The 11,607-nt window shown below is 44.1% G+C and overlaps 1 protein-coding gene across 1 annotated transcript in view; it reads left to right on the top strand.

Moving 5' to 3' along the window:
- The first annotated feature begins 797 nt into the window (after positions 1–797).
- The window catches only part of OTULIN (OTU deubiquitinase with linear linkage specificity), a 49,785-nt gene continuing 38,975 nt past the window's right edge, over positions 798–11,607 (top strand). Inside the window, exons 1-5 of the mRNA XM_073678630.1 lie at positions 798–1,024; positions 1,950–2,102; positions 6,771–6,980; positions 8,402–8,695; positions 10,315–10,400. Of these exons, the coding sequence (XP_073534731.1) occupies positions 813–1,024; positions 1,950–2,102; positions 6,771–6,980; positions 8,402–8,695; positions 10,315–10,400 (955 nt within the window). The 5' untranslated portion in view covers positions 798–812. The remainder of the gene's footprint in view (positions 1,025–1,949; positions 2,103–6,770; positions 6,981–8,401; positions 8,696–10,314; positions 10,401–11,607) is intronic.

Raw genomic sequence — 11,607 nt, 5'->3', positions numbered from 1 at the left:
CAGGCAGAGCATGACGTCACATGCGCCATTCATGACTGGCATGACAACGTCAACTGCCAGTCTCTGATTGGCCGGCAGCATGGTCCTGACACTGCAATACACTTCAGCTGAACGTGCGTCCTTAATTCCATAATTTTTTCCTCAGAATTGAGTGATTCCATAATTTTTTCCCTCTGTTTGGTTTAAAAAAAATTACCCTTACTGAGTACCATATTTTTAATCTTGATTTCTTTTAGTGTTTCTTAAAGCCCTAAAGTTGCCATTTGAAATGACTTTAGTTTTGTGCCATGTCTATGATCTGCTTTATTTTAACAACATTAAACAACTGAATGAACATCCTCCGAGCCCGGTGATTCCATAGTTTTTGCCAGGGGTTGTAGATTTCTATAGATGGGGAAATAAGAGGGGAGGAAAGTGTCCGGTCAGGATGGGGTTACGGTGTAAAGACCCCCCACCTGGAGCCGATGTCCCGCAGGTGGAGACTACCAGACTCAGTACAGCGCTCAGCACCGCTGGACATGTCCTACTGCCACGCCCTCTTATAGTCGCCACGCCCCTATATGGTGCCGCACATGCGCGGTGGCCACTGTGGTAACAGCTTGTGCCCTCCATGGCAAGTTATGGAGCTGTCCTCGCAGGGTGACCGTGTATTATTTATACATTTCCTTTTATCCGGCACCTGACAGTCCGGCACAGAGCTGTAAAATATTGTATTCCATAATGAGGCGCCTGACCAGGTCACGTGTCACTGTGAGCCCTGCTATAGTACACACCCCGCTAAACAGAGCAGGGCCAATCATCTAGCGCCTCTCATGACGTCTACAAGGAAGAAAACGGACATACGTCCCCTGATTGGTGGGTTAAACTCAGCACGCGGAGAGGACATCTGCTCGCAGCGCGGTGATTGGTCCACTGCGACAGAGTGGGCGGGGTGGACAAGGCAGGAAAGTGCAGCGCTGATGGACACGGCTTCCGGTAGTTCTCACGGTGTTCGCTGCGCTGAGCTGTACGGCAGCGGCGGCAGGTAGGAGTGTGTACAGGGGTGGTGCTCCGCGGTGCCCTCCTCCTCAGCAGGTGGCCGCCTGTGGCCGGGTGACCAGAGGTCACGTCATGGTGTGGGCTGACCCCTGGTATGGAGAATCTGCAGGGGTGACACGGGAACATACAGTGTGTGTGCCGCTGCCCCCATAACTCCCAAGGAAGTGACCGGTAGTCATGGTAACCATATAGCACGGTCACCGCTGGCCGCCACCTACAGGCTGCTACTCTTCCATTACTGGCTCCCAAATGCTGTAAAATACCAACCGCTGCAGGGGCTGCCTCACTACTGCTGCGCCTGTCTCTTTAACATCATATCAAAAGCTCACAAATCTGCAGCCAATCACTGAGCTCAGGTGGGGTAGCAGCACAAGCCTCCGAGGTCAGTGATTGGCTGCAGTGGTGATGTCACCAAGCAGTGGCAGAGAGCTGGACCTGGGGAGGCTGAGTACCCGCTCTGGGTGGTACATTACAGTGCAGGACACCCTCTTTTCTGGGTGTAGAGAACCCTTTGGGGGCACAGGTCCCAGAAATGCTGCAGAGTTGCCTTCTCTGTCCCCCCTCCCTGGTGCTAGGAGCTGCCGCCATCCAGTGTGACAGGCCCCGCTACTAAAGGTGGGGACGGTCTCATTAGACTGCACTTCCTCTTCTGATGGCTGATGAGTCACAGCCCCGTCACCAAGAGAGTACAGGATCAGAGACAGCCCCAGTAATGACAGGCATCCTCTGTGCTGACCCGTCCTCCCTGTCATCACTGGGCCCATCCTTCATCAGTCTCCATTCACATACAATGCTGTGAGAGGTAACGTGTCCCTGCCCCGTGGGAACGCCTCTACCGTCTCACTGTCAGTCATGTTTCCATTGTACTGTACAGAACTGAGTAATGTGACAACTACATATTTCCATCACAGCATACAGGAGGCAGATCTACCCGTGGAGGTGGCCGGCCCCCCTGAGAGCTCCCAGCAGCTAGAACCTGAGATCCTGAACTGTGCTGTCCAGCCGTCCTTCTATACCAGAAGAAACTCAATACTTTCTGAAGCCAGCGATAAGACAGACAATGGGTGAGTTTAAGTATTTATGTATTACACTTGCTTATATCGCCCCATTAATTTCGCAGCACTTCACAGACCTCATCACTGTCCCCATCGGGGCTCACAGTCTACATTCCCTATCTGTACGTCTGGAATGTGGGAGGAAACCAGAGAACCCGGAGGAAAGACACAAAATATGGGATGAACATACAAACTCCTTGCAGATGTTTCTTTGGCGCTGCAAAGTGACAGTGTTAACCACTTGTGCTCTGCCTTCTGTGCTTCTGTGTATTTGTTTCTGATTTCAGCTGCACACTTAAAAAATAATCTCTTGGGTGATTTTCGCTCCTCGGGATAAAAATTTAGAAACCATTTTTTTGTTTTGTTGACCAATTTAAATCTTCCAAATAATAAATGTAAGTTAATGAAGGCGCTTCCACCAGTCACCAGATTGGACTGACCAGGTGCAACATCTAACACGAGTATAGACACATTCACTAATTCTTATACTCCGGACTGTGGACCACAACCTGCCTCGACTCCAGTTTCCAAACTAGATTATGGACTGTCAGCAATGTTTGCACGGGAGTGTGTGAGCTGGATTCTTTGAATAATAATGTGAAATTGCTGATAGTGGTGTAGGAAATATTAGACACTGATTAATCATACAGAAGCGAGACCAAATTCTGCTATTCTCCAAAAGGTCAGGGAAAATAGGAGCAGATATGCGACTGTTCTCTTTAGGCTATGTTTACACACGTTGTGTTTTGCTGCCTATTTTGCAGCAGATTTTTATGCAAATTTTCAGCTGTGTCTAGCAGTACCAGCAAAGTCTATGAGAAACCAGACTTCTCTGTTCACACATATTGCTTTTTGTTTGCTGTGTATTTTCTGCCTTGCTTGCGTTTTGGAAAGTAGAGCACGTCACTTCTTTCAGCGTTTCTGCAGCAGAAAACGCACCTGCGTTTTTGCTGCATATTTTTTACCCATAGGGAGTAATGGGTGGTCAAAAATACGCAGCAAATATGTGCGTTTCTTACGCAGCCGTTTTCCTGCCAGAGAACAGTTAGCAGCAGAAAAAAACACAACATGTGTGAACATAGCCTTAGTCTGAATATTCTGCCCCCTACTGATCACATGAAGGAAGCACACCCACTGTCATCCATCTGTGTATGGATTTTGTATACTCGTAATATAGTGCCACTGCATGTATTATAATAAAGGCTCTGTGGCTTCTCCATTCTCATGATCATTGTGGATTCCAGCAGATGGACATACTGCTGTCAGGTCCACAGATGTATTAATATAATGTTTATACATACAGTACTGTGCGCACATTTTAGGCAGGTTTAGACAAATTGCTGCACAGTCAGAATGCTATCAAACATAGAAGTGTTAATAGTTTATTTTTATCAAGTAACAAAATGCTAAGTGAATCATGACCATCCTTTGCCTTCAAAGCATCATCTACCCTGCTAGATACGCTTGTACAAAGTCAGTGATTTTTATAATATTATAGTCGGGTGTATGAGTAACCAATTATAACCAACAGTTGATAATGATCATTATTTTCATATGCGAGTTGAAACTGTCATTTAAATAACAGAAACAGCTTGTGTAGGAGGCGAAAAACTAGGTGAGGAACAGCCAAACCCTGCAACAAAAGTGAGGTCGTGAAAGGCCGTTCTATGCTACTAGACATACACCATAGCAGGACTGAGTACAGCAATAAGACACAAGGTAGTTTACAGCATTGGCAATGTCTCTCCCAGGAAAAACAACATTCAAAGCAGACTGGCTTTTCAAGATGTGCTGTTCAAGCTCTCTTGAAGAAGCACCAAGAAATCTGCAAACTTAAGGACGTCTGTAGATGAAGTGGTTGTCCAAGGAAACTTAATGCTGCAAATAAGACACATCATGCATGCTTCCTTTCCATAGTAATCAGATGTCCAGCAGTGCCATCAGCTCAGAGCTGGCAGCAACCAGCGGGACCCAGCTACACCCACCTACTGTTCATAAAAATCTGGCCAGGAGTAATTTTCATACAAGAATCGTGGCCAAAAAGCCATGTCTTTGACCTTGAAATACCAGCCGTTACCATCAGGGAGGCATTATTGGCTCCATACTTATATTGTAACAACGACCCCAAACATACAGCCAATGTCATTAAGAAATATCTTCATTGTTAAGAAAAACAAGGCATCCTGGAAGTGATGATATGGCTTCCACAGTGCCTTCATCTCAACATCAAGTCTGTCTGGGATTACATGATGAGACAGAAGGTCCTGTGTAAGCATACCTCCACAGATCTGTGGTTAGTTCTCCAAGATGTTTGAAACAACTTCCCTGCCGAGTTCCTTTAAAAACTGTGTAAGTGTACCTAGGAGAACTGATGCCTTGAACGCAAAGGGTGGTCACACCAAATATTGATTTGGATTTAGATTTCTCCTTAGTTCATTCATGTTGCAACTTGTTGATTTATAAAAATAAATAGGGGTATAATTCGCACTTGGGTAGTGGGTAGAGGGAAATTGGGGAGATACCAACGTGGGAGCGTAACTAAGGACTAGTCGTAGATTGGATAAAATTAATTAAGCTTTATTAGAAATAAATAGATAAAAGGTGTTTAAAACCAGTTAAAAGTGATAAAGTCTCTGACCAGAGGCCAGTATATCTAGAGAATAGGAGTAACGTATTATATTTTGATAGAAGATGGTCCTTAGTGTGGTCCAGAGGTGTAAGAACCTGTGGAAAAAGGGTAAGGGAGGTTAGTTTAGTGGGATTATTGGATAAGGTCAAGATGAGATAGATGGTGACCAATGTACCTGTAGTAGGGTCCTTGTTCTTATTGGTGAATAAGTATCAGGGACTATCTGTAAGGTAGGTGCTCTTATTCCATGGTGGGAGAATCTACAGGACTAAATGATAGGTATGAAGGATTAATTAAGGTAAAGAGATGCTGCAAAGTAAGTAAATTCTCTGTACCTACTGTAATCCGGGCGGATATTAGTTTCGGGTAAGAAGAGGTCCAGGGGCCTAGGTTTCCTGAAAACCTGGTGTCCTAGGTTGTCTTTTTAGTCTACCAGCAGTGCGAAGGTAGAGGGTGGGTAAAAAACGATCTTTGCCCTAGTGGGGGCTATAAATAAGTAGTGGATATTTACCTGATGATGCAGGTGTGTTCCAATAGGTCACCTGTAGCAGTCCAGTGGGTCTATTACAGTGGTGACCCTGTACGTCCTGGTGGTGTGATAATTGTACCTGTGGTGAGGTAAGTCACATGGGTCAGGTGAGGCAGGATGTCAACCAACCAAGGTATGAGAATCCTACTAGGTATACCTTGTCAGGGAAGTTTGTAGCACGGTGGTTCCCCTAGGTCCTAGAGCCGGTCGGTGCCAGATAGGAGAAATATTGGTAGGGGTAGCCTTAGCGTATAGATAGGCCTGGTTCTAGGAGGGAAGCGGCCGGTTAGTCAAATGGAGGGTATAGCTGTGCAAAGTAGACGGAGCGGTCGCAGCATCCAGTTACTCACAGTTGGGGAGGTCTACGTGGATCTGAGTCAGACAGTCGTCCCAGGGACGGGGGCGTCCTGTCGGCAGGTACCGTGACTGTATCCGGAGCGAGAGCGGAGTCCCGGCCGGAGACTTCCGCTCCTCGCGTGATCTCGGATAGGGAGAGCGCGCGCTTCCTGCAGAAAGCACGTGAGACTTGTGTGACGCGCTGACACGTGACACACAGGATGCAGCGGTCTCTTAGCGCTAGTGAGCTGGGATACAGGTGACCTATTGGAACACACCTGCATCATCAGGTAAATATCCACTACTTATTTATAGCCCCCACTAGGGCAAAGATCGTTTTTTACCCACCCTCTACCTTCGCACTGCAGGTAGACTAAAAAGACAACCTAGGACACCAGGTTTTCAGGAAACCTAGGCCCCTGGACCTCTTCTTACCCGAAACTAATATCCGCCCGGATTACAGTAGGTACAGAGAATTTACTTACTTTGCAGCATCTCTTTACCTTAATTAATCCTTCATACCTATCATTTAGTCCTGTAGATTCTCCCACCATGGAATAAGAGCACCTACCTTACAGATAGTCCCTGATACTTATTCACCAATAAGAACAAGGACCCTACTACAGGTACATTGGTCACCATCTATCTCATCTTGACCTTATCCAATAATCCCACTAAACTAACCTCCCTTACCCTTTTTCCACAGGTTCTTACACCTCTGGACCACACTAAGGACCATCTTCTATCAAAATATAATACGTTACTCCTATTCTCTAGATATACTGGCCTCTGGTCAGAGACTTTATCACTTTTAACTGGTTTTAAACACCTTTTATCTATTTATTTCAAATAAAGCTTAATTAATTTTATCCAATCTACGACTAGTCCTTAGTTACGCCCCCACGTTGGTATCTCCCCAATTTCCCTCTACCCACTACCCAAGCGCGAATTATACCCCTATTTGTATTGGTATTATCCCATTGACACATTGTGGTTTGTGTCCCTTGATTCGCTGCTTATCAGTGACCAGCCTACCAGCGCCTCCTACCTTTTATTTGGATATTTTATAAAAATAAATGATTAACTTTTCTGCTTTTGAGGGCATTCTTACTTTGCAGTTTATCTTCCACACATGTCTACTCTATTATATATTATAAATGTTGTCTTTTATTTAACATTTTAGAGAAAAGCCTTCTGATTTTCTGGATATTGGAGAAATTAGCACTAACCAGAATCAGGGAATGATGGCACTGGACCCTGTTGATCAGAACACAAAACGATCATCTGGAGAGTGGAGCCACACAAAGGATGGTAAAGTGGATGTTGGAAGCCTGCCTGAGTGCAGTAAGAGGTCCAAGTTGTTCCAGGATCCCCAGCCTGAGGAGACTGATGGGTATACCGAGATACAGCTCCATTTCTCTTTATGGCTTTTTAAATCTCTTCAAAGGGCTCTTCATGTTTAACAGATAGTAGAATATTGCTTTAATGTAAAAAAGAGACTGTTCTATCCTGTGTGTACATATCATAGCTACCTATAATAGCAAAACCCTGCGAAGAGTTGATCCACTTCATATAGTCCATTAAAATTGTAATATTTACTGTTAAGTGCTACAATAGATAATCCCATGATTGAGTATACTTATGAATTACTGTAGTTATTTTTGAAACGTTTTTTCTATTACTGATGTGTTAAAAGAGAAAGGTAGATTAAAGGATTCCATAATTAAAATTTATCATTTATCCAAAGGAAAGTTGGTAACTTGCTGACCTGTTGAGACCCTCACTGATTCAGGAGACAAGGCTCATTCTCTATGGGACCTCTGGAGGTAGCAAAGTATTCCGCTCAGATGTCTCCAGCTGTCCCATAGAAAATGAATGGAGTAGGGGAGCGCTTGTACAAGATCTCAAGATCGGCATGGGTCCCAATCCACAAGTGGTCATCTAGCTTTTAAGATCTTTTTTTGCCAATGTTATTTTCTGTTGTTTAATACTGAATATACATTACATTTTCTAAATGTATTGGTTTTCTGGCACGCTTATATGTCTTTGGTGACGTTCTTTATTGTACTCCTTTTGTACAGTTTTTAAAGTCCCATAAAGCTGCCATATTTAGATCACGTTGCAGTTTGAAATAAAGCGCCACAGGCCAAACTTCTCTGTGTAGTTTGTATTTGAGCATAGTGCTTAATGCTCGATCTGGCCACAGCCTTTTAGGCAAAAAAAATGCATGAAAAGAAGAGAACATTTTTCTGCTAACACTGTGTGTGAAAGCAGCCCTAATGTATATTGAAGAAGATGCCAAACATTACAGATGGTCTAAGTTTGGACACTCATTTTTCTAAGTCACACTGCTCATTAGCCTTGCCGTCTTAAATATTTTGGGATTTTTATATACATTTGTCTTAGAATAAAGTGCCGTATACCGTATAAGACTTATGAGACATCTGTTATAGTACAAAGATGTTTGCCAGTGATGGGTCCTAACAAGCCACTAATGTTCCTGGTGATATGATTTATAGTCAGCAGTGGAGACTTACTAAAAGATTTATATGCTGAGATCTGCATAAAATGAGGTTTTAGGGTGAGCAAGAGGAGCTCACATCTATTTGGTCTCTGCAGCAAGACCTTTGTTTTTGTCCAGCACGTGTGGAGGGCAAATCCAGTATAAATTAATTTAATGTCTGGCATAAATGTATATCTTACTGTGAAAAAAGGATCTAAGATGGTTGACTATTCGGGTAATTCTTTCTGCATTATGAGATAATTAGAATGTTTTATTAAACAGAGTCCATATTCCTTTACTTTTGTCCCTAGGGATGAAACCGTGAGTGACGGGTCTTCAGTTCCTGAGCGAGAGCAACCAGAAGATGTCCCACAACCTTTACATACCCATGAGGACACCACGAAAATGGGAGACTGCATAAAAAACAAACCTGAAAAGCCACCAAGTGATGGGTCTCGGGAAGAAACGCCTGACGCTGTAGAGCTGTTACACAAAGATGAAGTTGTGACTGATGGAGTCTGTAATTCAACAGCTAATAAGACCTCCGAGGCCATGAAGACGAAGAGACAAGAGGGTATTGTGCAAAAGGAATTGTCTCTGGACGTGTGAGTACCAGGAAAAGGAATTAGCATGTTACAGATTTGAGACACGCACCGCAGATTAGTCTACACTACGAAAACTAAAGTACAGTGCCCATGAGATTTCTATGAATCCCAGATGCTTTGTCTTTGATGCAGCGTAAAAAAAACTCATGAAACCTCATTGTGAGAACAAAGCCTTAGAATTAAATCCAACTTTGGTTTCGGACCACTTCCTTAAAGAGATTACCAAGATTGTAAAGTGGGGTGGGTTTTTTTTAAGGCAGGAAAGGGGATAAAACCATAGAATAACAAATACTCTCCTTTTAAAGTGGGTTCACACTGTATGTGATCACCAATGTTATAGATCAGGGGTCTCAAACTCTGCTGGGTATATGGGCCGCACATGGAAAAAATGTGTATTTTTTTGTATACACCGTCTGAACATTTTTTCTGTGTTTATTTTATTTATCGCTTGGGTCGTTATGGATGTGGCGATAATAAACGTGCACTTTTTTGTTTACTTTAGTTTATATGTAAAACAGCATTTTTAGTGGCAAAATATTTTTTCATGCTTTATTTAGTTTTTACAATTTTGTTTCCTCCAATTGGCCATATAATGTAATACTGTTTTACAATTAGCACCATATGGTAGTTCTGGCAAACATCTAGTAATGTGCCCCAACCTGGTGGTCCCCATCTTGCAGTAATGTGCCCCATCCTGGTGGTCCCCATCTTGCAGTAATGTGCCCCATCCTGGTGGTCCCCATCTTGCAGTAATGTGCCCCATCCTGGTGGTCCCCATCTTGCAGTAATGTGCCCCATCCTGGTGGTCCCCATCTTGCAGTAATGTGCCCCATCCTGGTGGTCCCCATCTTGCAGTAATGTGCCCCATCCTGGTGGTCCCCATCTTGCAGTAATGTGCCCCATCCTGGTGGTCCCCATCTTGCAGTAATGTGCCCCATCCTGGTGGTCCCCATCTTGTAGAATTGTCCCCTGTGCTGTTCTTCACACACATAAAAAAAGAAAAAAAAATTCTTCACACCTGTCCTCCATTCCCTCTGCGTCCTTTGTGCACATGCGGCCCGCAGGCACCATAGACCCCTCGACGATCCCGACCTGGTCCAGGAGGAGCCGCCGACAGCAGCGCTGCATTGCCACACAGAGACAGTCTCCCAGAACAGCATTTCCAGTGCCAGCCACCGGCCAATCAGAGGCCAGCAGCTGATATATGCGCATGGCAGTGACATCATATGCCACTGCTCTGGGACCCAGATATCAGCTGCTGGCCTCTGATTGGCCGGCGGCTGGCATTGGAAATGCTGTTCTGGGAGACTGTCTCTGCGCGGCAATGCAGCGCTGCTGTCGGCGGCTCCTCCTGGACCAGGTCGGGATTGTCAAGGGGTCTGTGCCTGTGGGCCGCGTAAAGCAGCCTCAGGGGCCGCATGCGGCCCGGGGGCCTCGTGTTTGAGACCTCTGTTATAGATAATAAAACTAGGTAGTTTAAATACACATGGGAGTATGTTGTGCCTTATACAATTTAATGCTTCCCATATACATTGAACGTGATGGTATGTGAATTTTTTTTTTCAATTTCTGTCCCTTTAAGTAATCTATTCAGAATTGTTAATTATTTGTATAATTAGTGATGAAGACATTTATCGAGATGAAGAAGAAATTGAAAAAGAAAAAATCCAGAAAGGCATTGCCTCAATTGACAAAGGCACAGCAGGTACACGGCTTTCTGAGCTTTTTCTTCCTTTTTCCTTTGAATTCTGATTGCTCGGTTTTGCACTTGAAGTTCCTCTTTTGATGAGCGCTCAGTCCTCCTTACACTGATGAGGAAGTTGTAGGCTTACACAGAAAGCGAGTCCTTTACTTCTTAATTAACTTGAAAACCACTCTGAAAATACATGGGGAGGAACCAAAACTTCTCCTTCACAGAGTTGTATACATAATGAGGTGTTTGGTATGTATGGTTTAGCAGTTGTAAGGTCTTTTATTAAAATCTTCATTTGATCACTATCATAACTGTAGAATCATTAAGGCTATGTGCATACTATGCGTCTTTGGTGTGTTTTCGTAGCGTTTTTTCTGCATGTAAATGAGCCAAAAATACTAGGGAATCCTTGTGCCAGCTAATGCTATGACAATCCTGAAGTGCTGTGCACATGATCAAGAATTTTCTTGACAGGATTGTCATTGTGTTTAAATCTGCAGAATGTAAATTCTTTGTGCGTTTTTGCAGCATTTTTCACCCATTGACTTCAATTGAGTCAGTCAAAAATGCAGGTATAAAACTGTTTTCAGATTTTTACTGCGTATTTGACTGACTCAATTCAAGTCAATGAGTCAAAAACGCACAAAGAATTGACTGCTCTGATAATAGTGAGAGCAGGTCCTGCTGAGGGGAGAAGTAGTCTTTTCAGCCGTTGTCTGTGCTCAGTGTAAAAAAAAATAAATAAAAATTATACTCACTTATCCGCCGTAATCCCGAGTGTTCCACGGCGATCCAATCACCCAGCAGCACTCTATACACTGGCAGGAGTGCGATCGCACCCGGCAGTGTGTAGAACTAAGCTGCCGGGATTGAGGTAATTAGAGTTCAATCAGCTGATGAGCTCCGGTGACCTCACTTACTGCATCACTGCGTGAGAATTTCCTCATGCAGCGCTGGTGCAGTAAGTGAGGTCGCTGGAGCTAATCAGCTAATTGAACTCCAGTGACCTCACTCCCGGCAGCTCAGTGCTATACACTTCTAGAGCAGTCACACCAGTAAGCACTCTATACACTGACAGGAGAACCCTACGTCATTTTTTTTTTTTCTGGGGTCCCCCTGTAATCTAGCCAGTAAAGGCTAAACAAATAGCTGTGGGCTGTTATTAATAGCCAGGGAACATTGTTGGCTAATGGCCCCTTCCCTGGCTTGTAATATCAGC

The sequence above is a fragment of the Phyllobates terribilis genome, unplaced genomic scaffold (genome assembly GCF_046119375.1).
Source record: "Phyllobates terribilis strain yellow unplaced genomic scaffold, ASM4611937v1 Scaffold_4__5_contigs__length_816908805, whole genome shotgun sequence".
Classification (NCBI taxonomy): domain Eukaryota; kingdom Metazoa; phylum Chordata; class Amphibia; order Anura; family Dendrobatidae; genus Phyllobates; species Phyllobates terribilis.
The sequence above is the reverse complement of the archived record's forward strand: the minus strand, read 5'-3'. Positions and strand labels throughout refer to the sequence as shown.